This window comes from Drosophila obscura, unplaced genomic scaffold (assembly GCF_018151105.1).
Source record: "Drosophila obscura isolate BZ-5 IFL unplaced genomic scaffold, ASM1815110v1 contig_150, whole genome shotgun sequence".
Classification (NCBI taxonomy): domain Eukaryota; kingdom Metazoa; phylum Arthropoda; class Insecta; order Diptera; family Drosophilidae; genus Drosophila; species Drosophila obscura.
The window spans coordinates 4,196,213-4,218,202 of record NW_024542736.1 but is presented as its reverse complement, the minus strand read 5'-3'; the positions used below and the strand labels follow the sequence as shown (position 1 = coordinate 4,218,202).

Below are 21,990 nucleotides of genomic sequence, written 5' to 3'. Positions count from 1 at the left end.
CGGGAATCGGCTTAAGCTATAAAGTGTTTTGTTTTTTTGTTTTTCTTTTTTGCATGCAATTGAAACATTTTTAATATCTTTAAACTCGTGTATTGTATTGTAGTATCGTATTGTATTGTATATTGTGTGCAATATCAACGCTAAACTTTGCATGAATCTAATGATCGAATGATTGAGTGATGGATGATGAACGGGTGGATGGGGGGGCCGAAAGTTGCCCGGAAGTTTGCTCTCATTTTGTCTCTCTAATATTTGGTTACTTTTGTTAGTCGCTATTCTTCATAAATAAATGGTTTTTGTTTTCTTTTTTTATGTGTATAAATCTTATAAAAGAACAAAAAGGGTTAGCACGGCCCTAAATCATTGCCCCAAAAATGACGCAGAAATGGCCGTAAAATGTAAAATGTTACGTATAACAAATGAATCAGGAGTCAGTAATCCGGAATCAGATGGAGCTGCTGCCGCTGCTGCTGATGCTGCAAGGAATGGACTGATAGGATTGAGTTTTTGGATTTTGGACTTTTTTTTGGACATTATCTCCACTGCATTTACTTGGCAGCACCGCCGGCTGCTCCATTGTTGTTCCGATTGTTGTTTTGGTTGTTGTTCGCATTCCGGAAGCCGCCGAACGGTATCGACGCCCGCTGATCCTCCATGCGTCCGCTCTGCACCTTCATGATGAGCGAGAAGAAGTCCTCGTCGGGCACCGTGGCCCCACGTCCGGCCTGTGCCTCGGGCGCCTGCTGCTGCGGGGCCTCCGCATCCATTGTCACGTTTGGACGCGGCAATTCCGAGCGCTGCTCCTCCAGTCGCGAGCCCTGGCAGCGCATGAGCATGTCGAGGAAAGCCTCATCCGGCTGCGCCGTGGTGGTGGCACTCCTGGTCAGCGGTGCATGGGCCATGGCACTAGCATTGCCCGACGACGGCGACTTCAGGCCAGGCAGATTCGTGGGGTCCACAAACAGAGAGTTCTGCTGCACCAGCGGCTTGCGTGTGGCTCCTCCTGTGACGGCTCCAGCCACTGACGGACCATTCGGATTGATCTTGATCGAGCAGCGCTGGTCGTCCATGCGCTTTGACTGCGATCGCGATAACATCTCGAAGAAGTCATCGTCTTTGGCCTTTGTATTCTTGTTGGCAGCAGACGCCGCCCTGTGCTTCTCCTCCTGCAGCCGCTTGCCATCCGGCGTGATTTTGATCAGATCCAATTGCTCCATGCTCTGGCGACGTACGCGTATCTAAAAACAGAGATTAAATCGTGTTTAGTGTAAGGGTAAGCTGAACATCTTCCTTTTTGCCACTCACCATTCTGCCCTGCGAGTTCTCTGATCCGTCCGACTGATGTGAGTGATCCGAGGCACTCGAACGCTCCTCCTCTGTGGGACTCCGCTCGGTTTCTGGCAGGCCCAGAAGCTTGCGCAAATCGGAGATATTCACACGAGCCGTGCTCTCGCCCACGGGATCGTGCAGCTCTTTGGCCAACTGTAGATGCGATTCGGCATACTGCAACGATCGCTCATTGTTGCCCATGGCGGAGTGGGCATTGCCCAGGGACCAGCAGGCACGGGCCTCGCCAATGCGATCGCCCAGCTCCTGGGCAATGGCCAGATGTCGATTGTGGAACTCCACGGCTGTGTTGAATTCGTGCAGCAGGGTGTACGTGTTCCCGAGGCTGTAGCACGACTGGGCCTCCACCTCGCGCTCGCCCAGCTCCACGGCCAGGGCCAGGGTGCGACGATAGTGCTCGGCGGCGTCCTCGAATTGCCCGAGGAAGATGTGAGAGTTTCCCAGGTTGCTGTTGGCCCTGCGCTCGGCCGCCCGATCGCCAAACTCCCTGGCGATGCGCAGCCGCTCCTGGTGATGCTCGATGGCCGCCTGGAAGTCGCCCAGGAGGTAGTACGTGTTCCCCAGATTACCGCACGCCCTGCCCTGGGCACCGCGATCCCCCAGATCGCGCATTAGCTTGAGGTTCTCCTGGTAGAACTCCACGGCCTTGGCCAGGGCCTCCTTCACATCCTCGCCGAACTTGCCAGGATTCCGCTGGCCCATGTGCTTGCCCTTGGCGTGATAGACATTGCCCAGATTGTAGAGGGCCCTTCCCTCGGAGAGTCGGTCGCCCAGCTGGCGGGCGAGGGTCAGGTGTCGATCACAGCAGATGGCCGCTTCATCGAAGCGTCCCATCACCTTCAGAGTGTTGCCGAGATTTCCGGAGGACTTGGCCTCGCCCAGCTTGTCGTTCATGGACTTGGCCAGCGTCAAGTCGTGCTTGTGGTACTGCATGGCCTTGGAGTAGTCACCCAGGTAGAAGTAAGCGTTGCCCCAGCTGCGAGTAGATGGCGGATAGGGTGCGCAGATCCTCGGTGCCCGCCTGAATGGCGGCCTGGAAGAAGGCCACGCCTGCCCGACAGTCGCCCGCCTTGCAGAGGCGCTCCCCCTCCAGGGCCAGCTCCAGGCACATGCTGGAGCCCCCATCCGAGCCGAGATGCGAGTTGGAGTCGTGGCCACCGCTGATCCCAAGCGTGGATACGTTTTCCGCGGACGCGGACAGCGAGGACATGTCTCTGTGTGATGCGATGCTATCAAAATTAGGGAGTTGTCCACTTTGCACTTGCTTTCCCGTAGCACACACGTTGGCTGCAGGTCTTTAACGGGCACCTGACACAAGCGGAGAGAGTTTGGGCCCAATATTCAAAGCCTAAATTGCTATAATTAATGTCTTTTGTACCGTTTTGTGCAATTATTTCTTTAATTTCATTCTGATTCACTTTTTAGTGTGGCCAAGTCTTAAAATGGCAGACTGTATAAAAGTCGTGTTTGCCCATTCAGGGATGCCAGATAGCCAGAAAACTGTAAATATCACGCGGTATATTTTATCGGTAAGTCCACGGTCACACTGGTCGCTGTCGCCATCTTAAATTTTCACGCAACGCCGCAAAAAATATATTTATTTCGTAAATTAGAATATAAATTGTGCTCGAAATTGTATAAACTTGGGTATATTGCGCAAAGCAAGCCTAGAACGTGTCGGTTTTTAAAACACAATGAGCACACCGCCGCCAGATTTACTATTGGCTGTGGCGGGCAGAGATGCTTCATCCGCAGCAGCCAATGGCGGCAGCAGCAGCCGTGGCGTTGATAAGGAGCGCTCACGTTCCAAAGACCGCAGCCGCGACAAAGAAAAGGACAAGGAACGTGACAAGAAGCGAAGGTGAGTGTAGGCCCCATTCTGCCGTGCTGTGCTGTGCCGTTATGTAACTAACACGTTTCCTTGCAGAGACCGGGACAGCAAGGACCGAGACAGTCGCCGGCGGGATAGTCGGGACCGAGACCGCGATGTACGCGACAGAGATCGGGATCGGGACCGTGACAGGGATCGTGAGCGCGATTCCCAGACGAATCGAAGCCGGTCCCGAAATCACGATGAGGCGAATAGGCGGCGGAAGCGTTCCCGCAGCAGGGAGCGCGAAAGCAAGCGAGATCGGGACCGTGACTCTCGATCCAGGCGCAGCAATTCCCGTGGCGGTCGCGACGACTTCAATCGGAATCAACGGCGGCGGTCACGCAGTCGTAGCTATGAGCGGCGGCGTAACGATCGTGGGGGCGGCAGGGATCAGCAGAGAAACAGTCGCGAGAGGGGCAGTCGGGAACGAGCCCATGTGAACCCCTTCGACACGTCCAACAATCGCAACTCGGTGAGCCGTGATCTGGAGGTGCGTATACCCTCGTTGTTTGAACGGCCACAGCACTCGCTGGACCCGATTCGGGAGGAGCCGCGCGAATCGCGATTCGATCTCTCGCAGACGCTACAGGAGCTAATGGGCAACGCGGGCGGCAACAAGGGATTCGCCTCGTTCTTCAACAATCAAAATAGCAATGATTCCATGAGCAATGGAGCCCTGGACAATCCATGTGAGTGCAAATGAACCTTTTAGCATCCCTTGAATAATTGAATAATTTGCTTAACTTTTCAATCCTGCAGTTGACAGCGCAGCGGAAAGGAAGCGCAAGCGCAAGTCCCGATGGGGCGGCACTGAGAACGACAAGACTTTCATACCGGGAATGCCTACCATTCTGCCCTCGACGCTGGACCCCGCTCAGCAGGAGGCCTACTTAGGTAATGCCAACATTCATGCTGCTTTCCATTCGAAACTAAGTTAGCTCGTAAGCACTGCAATTAGTTTATAAGTCTAATGACAACCACAAATTAAGGATGAGGAGCAGAAAACAGAGAATAGTCGTCGATAGAGAGCAATCCACGCATCAGAGACGTGCAGACGGGGACGTGCAGCTGGCGAGAGAGAGCGTAAACAACCACAACCTAAATAAGCAAAAAAAATCCACCAAAAATTGCATTGAGCGAACTATAATAATCTCTCGTTCTCTTTTTGAAGGGGATTCCGGCGTGCCACACACAAATGATACGAAACGAAACGACGTGTTCCCAAAACGGCTAGAATACATATAAATACATATACACTCGTATATGTGCAGTTAATATTTGCAGAGATTAATTAAAACCCAAATCAAACTCAATCAATTAATTAATTAATTAATTTGCTTGTAACCGCTCACAGCATTTTCAGTTAGTTTAGGAACGGATACACAAATGCGATAAAACGCCACTCTCTCTAGCTACCTTATTCCCCCCACCCCACTTAATACCGATATCTTTCCTCTTCTCTAGACAATCCAGCATTTGACGTTTACTAATGTCGAGGTTGCACTCGATTTTCTTCCTTCTTTTCTAACGCCTTTTACTTGCAGTTCAATTCCAAATTGAGGAGATTAGCCGCAAGCTGCGCACCGGCGATCTGGGCATCACACAGAATCCGGAAGAAAGGTTTGAGCACTGTTATCTCTTTGTATCTCTCTGTCCATGCCTCCCACTTGCAAGCCAAAGAACATTCAACACTCTCCACCCTCCACCACCCCGATCAGAAGTTCTACTTGTCTGGAAGGATGCGACGCCGGGATCTAATCTTAACGTGATTTGTACAGGTTTCATTTGGTAGCATTTCGATACATTGGGAGGTGTTCACATATTCAGATCTATTAACAGTCATTATTTAGCATGTACTCGAGCATTCGAAATTTCTTATAATTTAAGGGGTTTGATCACTCCCAATTGTATAGCCAACAACTCGAAGCTATTAATGGAGAGCAGTGTGAACCCTAGCTAAATGTTGAACTTAACTTAAAATCCTTTAACTCCTTGGGTGAAGCAATATGTATGTAGTATGTACGAGTATATCCGGATGGTTCATGAGAGGAGTGGGGCTGCTTGGAGGTGGCTAACCAAAAGAACGCTGGTGGTCTGTGCCTTTGTAGTTAATTTCGTTGTTGAAATGTAATGTTTTGTGTAATGTTAATAATTGAAACTCTTCAAGGGCTTTTCCGATTTTGGAGACAGCGATCAAATCGTTGATTGATTGATTGATTGATTGATTGATTGATTGGCTGATTGATTCGATTCCCAGCAGCAAATGTAAATCGTAAGCAAAAAGGCGCCTGGAAACAATCGGGAATAGACTCAACATTGATAATAAATTCCAACTCTTTTTCTCTTCCACCAAAGCGAATTTCGAATTTCTGCTAAAGAAATCCATGAGAAACTTTTACAGAGGGGTGCGGTGCGCTCTCCAAGCTCCAGCCAGTACAGATCCGTACCGATCTGTACCGATCCGATCCGAATAGGCCAGGCCGCAACCGAATCGAACGAATTAATCAAAATTCTTCTTTTCTCAATTCCCCAGCGAATAATCTCTTTCTGCTAATCAAAACTTTGCTAATGAACATCACTTGATTAATGAATTCTGATTTGCAACTTACAGCCACAACCTATGTACATGATATATACGACATTCGATATACGATAAACGTTATTTTCTCTTAGTAGTAATAATTACAATAAGATCATTAAGTCTAGCTCCAAGAATCAATCCTCCAGCATAGTCGAAACAGTACAGTCTCAACAGAACAGTCTCTTCCTTCTGCTCTGCTCACCCACAGATCTCCATCGCCGGAGCCCATATACAGTTCTGATGGCAAGCGCCTGAATACACGTGAGTTCCGCTACAGAAAGCGGCTGGAGGAACAGCGTCACCAGCTGATTGTCAAGATGCAGGCCGTGAATCCAGAATTCAAGCCGCCAGCGGATTACAAGTGAGTAGCAGATTCGTCCTCGTCCATTCAACTTTACTTTTATGCTTCTACATATCTATCTGTTTTTAAAATTTATTTTTAGACCGCCTGTGACCCGAGTCAGCGACAAGGTGTTGATACCACAGGAACAGCATCCAGATATCAATTTCGTGGGCCTGCTGATCGGTCCGCGCGGCAACACGCTCAAGGCTATGGAGAAGGATACGGGTGCGAAGATCATTATACGCGGCAAGGGATCGGTGAAGGAGGGCAAAGTGGGACGCAAGGATGGCCAACCGTTGCCGGGAGAAGATGAGCCGCTGCACGCGTTCATTACGGCTCCCAATCCGGAAGCGGTGAGGAAGGCTGTGGACAAGATCAAGGATGTTATACGTCAGGGCATTGAGGTGCCGGAGGGCCACAACGATCTCCGTCGCATGCAGCTCCGCGAGCTGGCCCAGCTCAATGGAACGTTGCGGGAGAACGACATACTGCGCTGCACGTGCGGATCCACGGACCACAAGTCCTGGCAGTGTCCCGACAAGCCAATAATAACCAACACGATTGTGTGCACCTCCTGCGGCGGCACCGGACACTTGACCAAGGACTGTCGCAACAAGCGACCTGGTTCTGGCGCCCCGGGCATGGCCTGTGAGGACTCGCAGGCCAAGATTGATGAGGAGTACATGAGTCTAATGGCCGAGCTGGGCGAGGGTCCACCGCCAGCTGCGTCGAAGCCAGAGCCACCGGCCGCTCCTCAACTGCATCGCGCGAGCTACAGCATCTTTGACAAGAAGCCCTCGCAGATGCAGGCCATCCAGTCACCACCTAGCTCCTCGTCCCGTGATCACCAGCGCGATCTGGGCGGATGGGGAGCGGCGGCGCATGAGCATGGCATGGGAATGGAGCATGGTATGGGTGGAATGGAGCATGGTATGGGTGGAATGGAGCATGGCATGGGGGGCATGGAGCAGCACACTATGGGCATGGACCTTGGCATTGGCATGGGCATGGATCACGGAATGTCCACATATGTGCCGGCCCCGCCAGGGTCACAGGCCACGCCGCCAATGCCACCACCGTTGATGCCGTGGATGAGTGCACCGCAGCCACCGCCACCCGCCACCGAGCCGATGAATCCACCCATACCAGGCACATTGCCACCGCTCATCCCGCCGCCACCGGGCACCAGTGCACCGCCCATGCCGCCTTGGGGCAGTGGCTACAGCGGTTGGGGTGGCGGCTATGCGCCGCCTCCACCACCGCCCTGTGGCCCACCTCCCCCAGCCTTGAGCTTGTCACAGCCGCCACCACCGCCGCCGCCATCCATTTGACCACCACTCCCCGCGCTCTAGCTTCCGATGAATTGTACATCCAATGACGACAGTCCTCGACCACATGCGACTGTCCCTGCAATCAATTAATATACACCCCTTTGACTTTTTGCTTACTTTACAACATAATCTAATCGAGACAGGCCTACAAAACTAATTTGTATTTTATGATGCTTCAATAAAGGACGCAATTATTATACTACCAGATCGGAGATTTCAACGAGCCAACGAAGGGTGAATTCGATTGGTTCCTTTGCTTTATTATTGGAGTCTTTCTTGTTTGTGTTTGGTGAATGTTAAGGTAGAAAATATCTTGTATTAGGCCGATTCTTAACCATGCTTAGTGAAGTACTGTTTCGACTCTTCCACATCGGGCTTGATGGTGGCCGGGTTTGTCTTGGGATTCCAATTGGCCGGGCATACCTCGCCGTGCTGCTCCACAAACTGGAAGGCCTTGATCAGGCGCAGAACCTCATCCACAGAGCGGCCGACGGGCAAATCGTTGATCGAGTACTGACGCAGAATGCCATTGGGATCGATGATGAAGGTGCCGCGCAGCGAGATGCCCTCCTTCTCCAGCAACACATCGTAGTCGGCCGAGATGCTCTTGGTCAGATCGGAGAGGAGCGGATAGGTCAGCTGACCCACGCCTCCGTTCTTGCGGTCCACATTGCACCAGGTGAGATGGCTGAAGTGCGAGTCGACGGACACGCCCAGTACCTCAGTGTTGATGTCCTGGAACTCCTTGATGCGTTCACTAAATGCAACGATTTCGGTGGGGCAAACAAATGTGCTGTGCGGCAAAGAGAAGATGCAAAGGTTACATCGTGCTGATAAGCAACAATCCATCTTTGTGTACATACAAATCCAACGGGTAAAAGAAAAGCACCAGATATTTGCCTCTGTAGTCCTCCAGCTTGACCTCCTGGAAGCTGTTTCCCAGCACGGCCAATCCCTTAAAGTCGGGAGCTGGCTGCTGCACGCGAACGGTGCACAATGGAACAGCTAAAGGGGGAAAACAAAATTCCACAGTCACGCACAGAAGGAATACTAATGTTGTGGACATTGTACTGTACTCACTCTGATGCAGGAGGCGGGCAGCCTGCTTCTGCTGGCCCAGAATACTCTTGCCAAGCAATGGCACCTGAAATGCATAATAAATAGTTGGTACGATTTATTCGAGACCAAATTGACGCCGGGCGCTCATTCAATTACGTAATCGCAGGGTCATGTTTTTGCAAGTTCATGGTACATTCTATGCTCAACTTACGTTTCGAAGCAATGCGCGTCCAATAAAAGACATCTTATAGTTTGCAATCCACACTTAAAGGAATTCAATTGGGTTTTTTTTAAGTTAGTAAAGGTTTATTTATTTTAACCGGCACCAGCTGACAGCTGACAGAAACAGAGGAAAAAAATGACTTTAACCCACTTAGCCCCCATATATTTAAACAGGTGAGCAAACAGGTTAAATCGCAGAAAACAACACTGTTTGTAAAGTCTGTTTTATGGATACATTCCATCCTTCTTTTTTACGTCAAAGAAATTGACGACGATATTCTTCACCTAAACTGCGATCAAATATTTCAAGCTACATAGTTATGTGCGTAAATTAAAGTGCCCATTGGTCGACAATGGGCTAACCGGGTCCGTCCATGATAGGAAATCATATTCCTTAGTTTTGATATTCGCTTTAATTTTACCAGCTAGATAACACTCTCACCACTTAGCTTATAATTTTCTTTGATAGATGAATCAATTTTCTACGCGATTGATTCCTTTTAATAACTATTTTTAATTTAATTGTTAAGAAAATAAGGTTTAAGCAGAAAATGTTTAAGCTTAAAACGTAAGTGTGTACGGAATGAAACGTAAAGTGTGTTTGAAATGTTACGTCATTGTTGCTGGTCATCAGGGTTCAGCTATGAATACGCACATTTATATACCCTATTTATTTTAATTAATGCCAAATATATGGCAGTTTCAGGAAAGACCCAACTTTCGATTGGCACATCTGAAACATTTATATTTCAAATAAATTTGCAGCAAACAAATAATTTTATGTTGGGGCAAAAGTGCGGCACATTTGAACATTCTTTTGGGGGGACAGGACCTTTATACGTATCCCTATATTGTCTTTGCTGTCCACTGTCTATTGTCAGGAGTGGAAATAAGGAAATATAAAGGAAAGTGTAGCAAAATATTTACCACGCACTGAACACGTCGCACAATGGTAATGAGCTGCTTACATGTCCATCTATTTGCACTCATGTAGTTTTGTTCGCCGCTCGTTAATCTACTAAATGCCCAAAAGCGGCTCAGCATCAGCCTCGTTCTTGGTCCTCTCGCACACTGGAGGCGCACAAAGGGAAAGCGCAACGCGCACCCAAATAATGCTGCCCGAATTTGCTCTGGTTTTGTTGTCTTTTGGTTTGCGGGCAGGGCACAATGAAGGAAGGATCTTGATACTTTTGTGCCTTGTCAGATGCCGCCGGGTTCCATGATCCCCATTCAAACACAATGAATAGGCAAACTGCACATATGCATTCGATAACCCTCGCATACTCACATACGAGTACGAGCATAGACCTAAAAATGGCAAATATTTTTGCATATTTGGTCTAATGTTGGCAAAACATCTGACATCTCGATGGAAAAATGCCCATGCCCATGCCCACACACAGCGGCCTTTCTCTTCTCCTGCCTTTGCCAAACCCAAACCAGCTGCCCGCCCTGTCCCTGATCATGAGCTGAATCCATCTCTCTCCCCTCCTGGGGAGTGTGGGGCTCTTACTTTCCCGCAATTAGTCAATTCCCATGTTTGCAATTACATTCTGCCACCCTCCACCATTTGCCGCATCACTCGCTTTTCCCATCTTGCTCGTTTGCCTGCCTTTTACAATTTTGGCTGCTTTTCATCTGTAATTTGGCGCAAATTACGCGCTCCAAGTGGCTCCCAGCCCTGTATCCCTGTCCGTTCTTCCGCACGTCCATTCAGGCGCATTTGGTCGTTAACTTGTTTATGTGCTGGGAGGCTGGGCTCTGACTGGGCTCTGGCTGGCCTCTGGATGGGCTCTGGCTGGGGTATGAGTTAAAAGGAAACGCTAAGTAATTATGTGCAGCTTCCTGGGGCCCCCGAAAATTGTGTATCCCGTGGGGCACAACTCCACGGCCGTCCAACTGCCGGCCGAGTGATTGTGCTGACCTGGTCCGGTCCACGATTTTCCAGGAATTCCACGCGCACGGCACGGCAGTGCACTGCAGACAGACAGCTTGACTACTTTTACCAATTAAAATTGCACGTCGCTTTGTCTGCCCGGCCAGGTTTCGGAACTCGTTGCTCGGGATTCACATATCGCTTTCAATCCCCCGGCCCGCCCGCAGGATTTGCGCAGATTTACATAATTTAAGCAAACACCACTTGAAGATGTGGTCCTCGTCGCATCGGGCGTACGTGTGCCGTGCCATTGGGATCTCTGCTGGCTCAGCTCGGGGATTCTCTGAAGGCGTTGCCGACATTCACACGCACTTTCAAAGCTGCTCAGGTGCCGCTCGGTCTCTTTCTCCTGCCGCAGTCGCTGTCGCTGCCTCATCCTCAGTTTCATCTTGTCCTCATTGTCAAACAGATGCCGTCATATTAGCACAAATCTGCTTACGTTTTTGTTTCCCTCTCGAGTGTGCTCACCCAGAGATTGGCCCAGATTCCGAGGGCTCAGGGCGCTCTTGATTTGTGACAATTGTCACAATGCCCCTGCCCCGGCTTAGGCTCGAGGTGATGAGTGCTCCTGTTCGGAGCAACGCGTAATCCTGATGCAAATCTAGCTAATGTGATTCATATCAGTTGGAGAGATAGATAGAAATACCAAGGATCCTCAGTGTCCTCAGTCTCTCTCTCTCACTCTGTTCTCTCCCCATCTTCCTGCAATTTCTTTCTTTGATGCTCTTTTTTAACACTTTTGTGTTTGGAAATTCGAGATGTTTGCCAGTTAATTAAGAAAGTGTGCACACGGAGCACAATGCCGCATTCGGCATTGCCAAAGTATCGCATTCGTGGCGTGAGAATTGGGCTCCGTCTGAGACACTTCACACCTGCACTCCACCATCAGCCTTGCTGTCAATGACAAAAAATTTCTCCACTAGGGATATCAACTTCCAATAATTATTGGCTCTGATTGGCTGCATATTATTGTATTAGAGGACCTCGGAATATTGGCAGGAGTTTCCTGTTTAAGGTAATTGATTTACACAATACAAAACATTAAATAATGAAACAAGAGAATTTGATTTGGCAAATTACTCAAAATATTTGTTTTTTAGATAAATTTTGCTTTGCGGAATTTATCTTTATACTAGTTTTATATGTTAAAAATCATATGTATGTAGCTGGGTTATTTACTTTATAGATGTAGTACATATCCCTCCCTAGTTAACCAATTAGTCAACGTTAATAATTAATATTACCATATCAATTACCCTTTCAATCAAGTACTATGTGTGTACGCGTATCAGTACATAGATTAATTCACGTATTCATGGAATTTTCATTGCTTTTCCGATAATTTTCATAATATCAGCATTCATCCCACTTCGTATGGGCATATGTACATATGTATATATTTTTATGTATATATCCCCCCATACACCATCACACTCATTCTGGTTTGGCCAATCCCTTTCACAGAGAGAGATGCATTAAAATGGCGTGAAAATTATTGCCATTGATTTCTGCTGCTGTTGTGGCTGGCTACAATTTCCCCCAGCTCCCAGCGCCCAGCTCGCAGCTCGCAGCTTGCATGGCTTTGTTGTTATTGCAGCGCACAATTTGCAGCAATTTGAATACATTTATAAAAAGCGCTCTCGACCATTAATAATAATTGCTCTGGTTTAAATTTTAATGGCAATTGTTGGTAAACAAACGCGCACGATAGCAGCAGGGGCCAAGAGGGTTGGGACTGGGTGGATGGCGTGGATGTGGCTCCAACGTGGCTGCCAAAGGCGCCCCTGTTAATTTGTATTTATTGCAATGGAAAACTATATCGTATAGCATCGATGGCAGCAGCAGCAGCAGCGAAAAACAGCCAAAATGCATTTGCCATACGAGTGGGCGGGGGAAAACCGCCATAACCACAAACAAGAAAAAATAAGGCCTTTTATTTTGCCTTATCCTGGTAGATCGATCTTCTATAGTAATACGATTTTTATATATTAACTGAAGCTTGGAAAAAAATATGTTAAAATAGATCTGCAGCTGTTTAATAAAGTCTGTCTGGCTCCGACTTACAATAAATGCTTGTAGCTAAAGATGGGGCTGTGTAAAGTTCAGAAAAGAATCTTCCTACACTCTGCAGGGTTCAGAAATGTCTAAGAATGGAAAACACCTCGAGTGTTTAAACTCCGAAGCCCTCTACAAAGCCCACAGAACAATCCCCACCCACTTTCATAGGAATCTTTCAAACTCAAATGTAGGCAATTTTAATTTAATTTAAATACAAATGCCATTTTCCCCACTCTCTCTCTCTCTCTCTCTCTCTCTCTCTCTCTAGGCACACTTTTCCCGGGATGGCTGTTGATTTTCAAAGCAATCGCAACAATTCAATCACTTTGATGTTTGTTGCCCACAAAACGAGCGACTCTCTTGCCTACCCTGGGCACGCCCCCTAGTGTACCTCCCACTGCCCACCACTCTATCGAAACGAACGTATATTGACGCCCAGTTACAGACATTTAAGCGCCATAGTCGTCGCTTTTTAAACATCAATGCGATTGCATTTACCCCGACCACGTCTACAGCTCCGTTCCCAACACCCACGACACTCATCCATCCATCCATCCAGCCTGTGGACAGGAGCTGGTGGCAGCAGCATGTAATTTCTTTAATGGTTTTTCCCTCTCGTCCCTTGCCCGCCCCCCTTCACTCACTCACCGGTGCCACAATTCAAAACGAATGTCCCAAAATGAATAAAAAATCAAATTTCAAATGAAATAAGGTGTACAAAATGGAAGAAAACGAACACCGAAAACAAAAGGAAGCCTGCAGAGGTGTGGTGGGGAGGGTGCACAGGTGGTCATGGTCGGAAACGGAAGTTGGTTGGCACTCAATTAGTTGGGGGAGTTGGCCATGGCTCAAGTAGATTGTGTGTGGGACACTTCCCCGCACTTCTCTATGCCCAATTTTCTAGTTTAAGCTAAATAGTAAAAATATTATAACAATGATTCAACTGATCAAACGCCAATAGTTTCATTAATTTAATTGAAATATTTAGTTCGTTGTTTAAGTTTTGTGGAATATTCAAGAAAGAATACAGCGTTGATAATTATGTTCCGCTGTAACTATTTAATTATAGCTACACTGATAGAAAAAAGGTAGCAATATATATAATAATAATAACTACAATCATATTTGAATTTAAAATGCCATTTTTAAATACAAACATAGTAAAATTTAATAGAATTCACTTTGATTCAAATATAAATGTATTAAAAATGCTTTTTTAATACGGTCATATTTAATCTAAATACAAAACACTTCAAAATAACTATAATATATTAAATTTGTAGTTTAATATGTTTCATATTTAAATTGAATATTATTATGACTTGATTTCAAAATTTTTCTTTTATAATCAAAAGGAAAATCTTTTTATTTTAAATATTCCATATTACATTTTTTTTTGTTTCTCTCTTCTCTTTATTTACAATCTGTCTGTTTAAACAATAAGTAAATTGTATAATTAATATTAAATTAACAGAAATAGCAGTTTTCCAATGAGCCCTGCTATTATATATAACATCTTTTCAGTTTGTTGGATTTATCTATCGGGGAGATCGAGAATATTTTTTGTATTTATTTTAACTGTGTTTATATTATTTTTTTATGTCCCTCGAATTCCCAACTAGTTCCAGCTGCTGCTGCCTTGAATGCATAGTAAAATTATCTTAGCGCAGGGGCATAATCACCACCAATGCAGTCCTACTCATGTTGCGATTATTTCTAGTTGAAAACTTTAACCAATTCACACCATGAGGACTTGAAATGTAATTTGCGTACGCAAAATAATAACCAATTAGTTAAAAATGAATATAAATATAAATATGAAACATATTAGATTTAAATATGAAGAAACATATTAACATTAAATATGAAACATATTAAATTCGAATATGAAACATATTAAATTTAAATATGAAATTATTAAATTTAAATATTTCCATATTAATATCAAAATTTAAGTGAAAAATATTCAATTTTAATACAACCACTCTTGGATGAAAATCAATGGCATAAATATTAAAATCTAAGTGAAAATATTAAAATTCCAGGGCTTTTTTCTATCGGTGTAATAGCGCTGTGGAACTTTATAGATTTGAGATAGCTAATGCCTGTGTTATCGGTTATTATAATTGAAGTATATTAAACCGTAAAATGTTTACAATTTAATTACTTTGCCAGCTACTTCCCTGGATGTGTTTGTGTGCCTAAACGCATTAAAACACTTCATTATGCCTAATCCTGTGTGATATAACAAAAGCCAGACACGCACAACTCTCAAGCTTCGGCCATGCCCATGCCCATGCCCATGGCCATGGCAAAGACTCAGACCCATAACGAGAATCAGGGCCAAGTCCCGGCCGTAACATATGCCACTCGAGTACACTTGAACAACTTTATTAACAGGCTAAGGGCTGTGGGCTCTGCGAAGGGGTGCAGGCATTAAAACTAGCATCCGGATCGGGGTTCGTTATAATGGGATGGCAGCAGCAGCAACAGCAGCAGCAACAGTAGCTGAGGCAGAGGTTACATTCTCCCATTTGCATGTGAGGAATCGAGCTGGGAGAATCAGGGCCTGTCAGAAACCATAAAGTGTATAAATGCCTTGTTTAAACTATATGCGAGTATTTACTCTTGCCCTTGCCTCTCTACCTCACTCCCTGACATTAGGAGTGCGCGCACGTGACGTGAGGCATTCAACCACTTTGATTTCCGCGTTGTTTGCTGTTAATTTTACGCCTGATTACAAAACACGAATGGAAGATCCGAGAGAGCCCAATCTGATTGATAAAAATCTCACGGGTCGCCGTCATTAGGGGAAGGGACAATGGCGACGACGACGATGATGATGATGATGATGATGATGCCCGCTGACTGCCACATCCTATAAGTACAAGTATATCCATAAACATATTCATTTAATTTCATTTTCGGCCTGCTCTTGTGCCAAGTGAACAGTAGCCATGTTTAGCCAACAGGCCGCACGCCCTCAGTTGTGCACTTGGCCGGGGAGCACGACTACTATACGCATATCTGGCCATATCTCTGTATCTATATCTAACTAAAGTTGAGCACATAATTGCCAGTGGCTCGGACTCAGACTGGCGCCAGGCGACTCAGCCTCGAGTCTCTTCTCTATCCCGAAGTGAATTATGGAAATCATATTTTTCGAGATCTGCCCCTGCTAGGTAGGGTTTACTTCGGTTCCTCGTCCTTTGTGTAAGTGCTTGCAATGCAAATATGTGGCTGGTCAGGATAGGAAGGGTGCGGTGGTGCCGTGCTGCGCTAGAACTGGACCTGGAATCGCGCATATCTTAAGCCGATCTAATGCCGCTATCCAGGTATCACTGCTACCGTTTGCCCGACTCCGTCCGTGCGTTTGGCTGCTCGTTGTGTTGGCAACAAATTGGATTACAATTAAATTGCATTTACATCAACGGGCCAGGCCTTTGTTGGCCCGGCCTCAATTAAAAATTTGTTATATTTTCTATATTTGATATGGAAACCTTTTCGATATCCAGCTGTGCTCCGTCCGAGATTCACAAGATAATTGCTAAATGGCGGCCATCGAAAATCTGAAAATCTGAATCTGAATAGTTGCGTGTTTGCTTGGAAAACAATATCATTACGATTTGTGGGACTTAACTTGGAGGGGGGGTCGTGGGCAAAACTCAGTCAAATGTTAAGAATTTAGCTATAAAACTGGTAGTCAAAAATGTTTTCAATATAAGAAGGATTCCCAAAACTTTTGATGGTTCACTGAGTACGACGAATAACAAGAAGTATAGTTTAAGAAACTATTTTAGGTCGATTTTTGTATTCTTGTATTCCAAAATGGATTTTTCTTTAGCTATAAACTTCTAGATTTTCTTTAGCTATGCCTGAAAAAAGCATTTTCCACGAACTTAGCCCAGTGCAAATCCAAGCACAATGCATCATCATTAGCCAAGTCGAAGCACTCTTTGGGCCCGAGTATCTGTGTGGCTGGCTCTCTTTGTGCCGTGATTGCGTTGCTGCTTTTAACATTCGCCCAAAAATAATTGAATTGTTCTTCGTTATTTATTTTATTATTTAGCTTGTCTCTTATTATTGTTCAGCTTACTTTGGCATCATGGCGGTGCGCAGAACCGCAGCACAGCCACACAGCCACACATTGACAGACAGGCAGACAGGCAGACAGCACTATCATCCAGGGCCAGCTCTATGAGCCATTGTGCTCTCTGCAGTTCCCTGCTGTAGGTGTGTGGCAGGATGGGGGCTGGTTGGGATGGTTGGGGACGTGGATATGGGTGTATCTCTAGATGGGTAGCACTTTTGCGCCATCAAAACGGCGCGTCATAAAATACGCGAATTGCATTTACCATTTACGATGTGATTCCCGTTTTATCTTTGTTTTTTCCCTCTGTCTTGCTTTTGCCTTGCTGGTTGAGGCTTTGTGTGGGTGGTTGGGCTGGGTGGTTGGGTGTGTGTGGGTAGCAGGGAGGCGGACTCCGTGCTGATTCCTTTGGGGATTTTGCGCACAAAGCAGTGCGAAATTGAATGTGGGATTTGACAGAGAGATAGAGGGGCTCTCTATACGAGTACGTACATGTGGCTTGAATGCTTGGGATGGCTGGCTGGCTGGCTGGCTGGCTGGCTGACTGGCTGGTTAGGTGTGTGAGTGTGGTGCTGCTGGTGGGAGGTAATTTTATTGCATTGCTTTTTATGATGTGGCGACAAATTGATATTTCCTTTTGACCAGAGTCGGCCGAGACTGGGCGGGGCGTTTGGGTGGGTGACTCTTCGCCTTTGAAGGCCAATTGAGCTACACGGGAGCAACCGCAAGGAGGCAGGCAGGCAGGCGGGCAGGGGCAGGGACACTGTGCAACACACGCACTCTGGGCGGTCCTCTCGGGCCCCCGCTGAGCCAGGGGTCGTCTTATAAAATAATTAAGTCTTAGCCGCTATTTGCCGCTCTCCGGGTCCGTCCGTCTGTCTATCTGTGAGTTCTTTGTCCTCCTGTCGGCGGTTTGTCTGTTGTCTCTGTTGTGCGTGCGCATCCTAGCGGCATTAAGGACTTTAGCGCGATTTTCGCAGTGTTTGTGCGCGCCGACATCGATGCCGCTACGGTTGCAAGGATCTCTCCCGTTAATTTGAAACTTTTACTTTTCATTTCATTTCATTCGGATGCCGCGCCCATTCAGCGATTTTTCCCTTCCTTTCCTTTCCTTTATTTTTGTGCTGAAATCAACTGTAAGTTAATCGCATTAATCCGCGATCGTCTTTCAAGTGGATCCTGTGCGATCCTTTTGCCGGCAAAGCCATTCAGTTGCAAAATTAGGCGGCACACAAAAGCTAGGGGCATCGGGGTCCGCTAAGGGTGGGGCGCAGAGCGAAAAGTGATGGAAGGGTTTCCCATTTGTAGGGATCGTCAACCCAAAGGGACATGTAAAGGCATAATAGCGCTGCCAAGATGGCTGCTCCATGCATATTTAATGTTTAACCATCTTGTACATAAATGACTTGTCACCCATGGCTGATAATTATATTTTTTAAATATTTTATGATGAAAATTAATGAATGCAAATTTTATATATTATTTATTTTATTTTATATAAATGATTGAAATTCTTTGGAAATTACTATGAAATTACCTGGTTTTTTAATCAACAAATAAAATATATGATATTAATTTAAAAATACTTTTATCTAAAAATATTTAAAAATATTATACATATATGTACATATGTATGAATGTATCTTTTATGTATCTACAAAATGGTAACCCGTCCAGGACTGTTACAAACTTAATTTTGGCATAATTTTCTGGTTTTCTTAGATTCCTATTTACATTATCTAAGTACGGAAATATTATTATTTCACCTCCCACTTTTCAAATCACAGATCGTTTGCGCCTTACCCTCGGGCCAAGCAACTGGTAACCAATAATTAATCTGTCAATTTTCCAACGCTGCGCTGGCCACAGAGCCATATCAGATTCTGCCCTCCCCCCCGACTCGGGGGCTGCTTCTTGTTCTTGGCCATTGATTTCCAAGCGTATTGCCAGCCAAAAGGATTCAATTCGTTCAACAATCGTTCTTCTCTCTCTCTCTCTCTCTCTCTCTTATGAGTCTCTGTCTGCCTCTCTCAGCATCTCCGCATCCACAGATTTCCCCGCCCCAAGCCCGATTCTGCTGCAAATTGGTAATTTTATACTGTTGGCGGTGCCTTTGTTTGGTCGGATGGTCCAGCTCGATACCGTTCTCCTGATTGTGAATAGTACATACAACATAATTGTTTAAAATCAAAACCGTAAATGCTTTTGGCCATTGTCTGTGCTCTGTGCTCTGTGTTCTGCACTTGTCTGTTTAATTAGAGCTGCGTGCACACCGAAAGGGAACTCCATTCTGGCCAAAGTATTTCCCTTTTCTATTTAATATTTGATGTTTAGATTTCAATTGATTCCCCTGCTCTTCTGGGCTCTGTATTTCGGTGTCTTGCAGGAACATACGAGTCTCTCGTAAATTTTTTGCGCCCAGAAATGGCACTCAATCAGGTCGGCCAGAAAGGGCCAACCAACGAGGGGGGCTCCCCATGGGTGGGGAAAAGCGAAAGAAAATCGGAACGCAACGGAAACGAAAACTGTTCAACTGTTGAAATCATAAAATATTACCGTTCGCAATACAATTTATTTAAATCAAAGTCTAAAGCGTTATTTACGAGCACTGTGGGGTTGGTCGTAGGTGGTTGGGTGGGTTTTATTTGGGGTGGCTCCTGGTTATGGGTTGTGTTGAGTTGCGTGGAATTGGGTTGGGTTTTGGGATGGTGTTCGATGGGTTTTTGGGGGGGGTTTGCGTGTGTTCCGCGCTCCACTTCTGTGCGCTTTCATATTTCCATGCCCGCCATTGTTCTGCATTCTGAAAAAAGACAAAAGCCAAGCCCCAAAAGCAAAGGAATAGCGCGTCACACAAATTTAGCTGACTAATAGCCCGCAAATAGCAAATAGCCAAAAGGATAATAATGATGTGATGGGTGGCTGGTGGGGTGCGGGTGCCATGTAGCATAGTGTAGTGTGTGGGTGGAGGAGGAGTGGACAACAACTCCATTTGCTTTTAACCATTCCATTCATTCATTCATTCATTCATTCGCTCATTCATTCGCTCGTTCTGTGCCCTGCCATGTCCACTCCACGTTTATTGTTTCGGCATGCTTTTCGCCTATTATGCTAAATGCTACCAAAACAAAAACAAACAAAGGCCCGCTCCCCTCACCGGCCATTTGCCTAATGTGTGTGTGTGTGTGTGTGTGGGGGGGGTTTCTCTGTTTGAAAATCAAAACTGCCAAATTTCCGAAATGGGAATGGAGTGTGTCTCGGTGGTGCCGTGTCCAAAATAATGTTAGTTTCCTGCTGAGAGCAGCTTCAATTGCCAAATTAATTGCAGTTAAGTCGAGCAGGCAAGCAGGCAGGCTCTCTTCTCCATCGCATCTCTCCACTCTCGTCATCCCATCTGTGTTGGTGTAAGTCTCCGCTTGTGTGTGTGTGTGTGTGTGTGTACTCGTAGGTTCTGTGGCTCGGAAAACTAAAGTGGAGTCAATGAAAATTGCAACTCCCACTTTGCTCGTACGTCAATTAGAGCTGCTACACTCCTTTGCCACCGAGCATGCACAGACACGCTCAGAAACATCACACACACACACACACACAAAGTTGTCTGCATTGCTTATGGCTCTTTTACTTACTCTCCATCTCTTTCGGCTGCTCTCTAACGGTGGTCGGGTCTCTCTCTCTCTCTCTCTCTGTGCATTGCTTTTATTGCAGTGCAATTTGTTGTAGAAATCGTTTTGTCCGACAGTTGAGCAGTTTGTTATTTCTTTTAAATGTTCCAAGCAAAAGAGCTTTTGGAATTTTTGTGGCTTGGCCCCGGCCAGTGGTCAGGGATTGAGATTAATGGTTTCTCTTCGGCTGTTTTAGTGTTTGTTTCAGTGTGTTTGGGTTCCTGAGGGCCTGTTGGCCTTTCAAGTTTTCCCAAAATGAATGCAATCAATGCAAAGCTGAAGTTCGCTGGGGGGAAAGGAGACAACGGAGACCAGCAACGCAATTTCCATGGAAGGATTGGGTTCGCAATGAAAGTGGGACAATGCCCAAGTGTCGGAAACTATTTGAACCCGTCGATGTTGTCGCACCTCCTCGCATCAAGTCCCGTGGCTGTTGTTGCCCCCCTTTTTTTTCCATCAAAATACGCACACAAAACCAAGCAATGCACAGTGGGAAATTCAGAGAAACGTCCATATACTCGTAGTGCTACCCACTAGCGCAGAAGAGTGTAGGGTATGTGGTGTAGTTAATGGGGTGTAGGGCATAGGGCATAGGGGTTGCGCTGCCGCGTCATCACTTGGAGGAGACGCACTTTGGCAAAAGCAATCTTCTAAACAGGATAAATGTAATTGCGCATGAATTTCTACGCATATTTCGGCATCGCTGTCTGAGCTAGAAATGTTTCTACTTTTATCTCGTTTTGGTTTCGATTCGTTTTTGCCGTCGCTGACTCTTCCACAAGTTCTCCAGCGCCAGCAACTGGCCAAATCGGACTCGCTCATTGGTCTGACTTGGCCACGCCTTCACAGAGAACCAGACAGAGAGCGAGAGAGAGAGAGAGAGAGAGAGAGAGACAGATAAAGGGAGGGGAGAGTGGAGAGAAAGTCTCACTCGCTCTCTCCGTGTAATTGACTCGCCTAATGTTTTTTTTGTTTCGGCCAAATTGTTTGCAACACTCTTTGAATGCTTCGTGGTTGTCTCATAAAAAGCGAAAGCATTTAAAAATTCAATTTGCCTCTCTCTCTCTCTCTCTGTCTATCTGCATCTCACTCTATCTCTGGTGCGCTCTCTTTGTCTGCAAAGTTTTCATCTCATTTCTACTCCGCTTTTGCAGCGCTCAGTTGTAAAAATGGCCGCCTGTATGGGGCAGTGCATGGGGGAGGGTTTCTGCCCGCCGGAGCGGAACGTCGTGGAATGGAACACAGTAGCGCATTGAGCTTTGAAGACGTCTGTCCGGCTATGGGAGTGAAGCTACAATTTGTTGGAGAAGTCATTTTGGGTCATAGCTAAATGTACTGCAAAGGCGACTGGAAGTAGCAAGGGGAAGGGTCTTAATTAAAACGAAATTACACAGATACATCTTACGAGTATGTGTGAAAGTATCCCATACAATATGTGGAAACTATCCTTAATATTCGATGCTCATATCCTGGTCTATAGAATCTGAAAAT

General features: G+C 46.1%; 3 protein-coding genes across 4 annotated transcripts; 1 reads left to right on the top strand and 2 right to left on the bottom strand.

The window, feature by feature from the left end:
* Positions 1 to 104: 104 nt before the first annotated feature.
* On the bottom strand, positions 105 to 2,944 carry LOC111070629 (G-protein-signaling modulator 2). The gene is given in 3 exon segments (XM_022361306.2): positions 105 to 1,238; positions 1,306 to 2,319; positions 2,321 to 2,944. Coding segments are annotated over 3 exon segments (1,941 nt in total). The 5' UTR covers positions 2,558 to 2,944; the 3' UTR covers positions 105 to 548.
* LOC111070612 (splicing factor 1) lies at positions 2,889 to 7,677 on the top strand. Of its 2 annotated transcripts, XM_022361287.2 has the most exons (6): positions 2,893 to 3,208; positions 3,275 to 3,909; positions 3,980 to 4,114; positions 4,765 to 4,840; positions 6,010 to 6,162; positions 6,245 to 7,677. In XM_022361287.2, exons 1-6 carry the CDS (start codon positions 3,042 to 3,044, stop codon positions 7,473 to 7,475), a joined length of 2,397 nt encoding a protein of 798 aa, XP_022216979.1. In that variant the 5' UTR covers positions 2,893 to 3,041; the 3' UTR covers positions 7,476 to 7,677. The 2 variants fall into 2 exon arrangements, with proteins under 2 accessions (XP_022216987.1, XP_022216979.1); XM_022361295.2 differs by lacking the exons at positions 4,765 to 4,840; positions 6,245 to 7,677 and having other exon boundaries at positions 2,889 to 3,208; positions 6,010 to 6,144.
* Positions 7,670 to 8,888, bottom strand: LOC111070635 (peroxiredoxin-2). Its single transcript, XM_022361319.2, has 4 exons — positions 8,746 to 8,888; positions 8,556 to 8,619; positions 8,339 to 8,480; positions 7,670 to 8,268 (listed from the first exon to the last, which is right to left on the bottom strand). The coding sequence occupies exons 1-4, from the start codon at positions 8,776 to 8,778 to the stop codon at positions 7,806 to 7,808; spliced, it is 702 nt and encodes a 233-aa protein (XP_022217011.1). The 5' UTR covers positions 8,779 to 8,888; the 3' UTR covers positions 7,670 to 7,805.
* Positions 8,889 to 21,990: the final 13,102 nt, after the last annotated feature.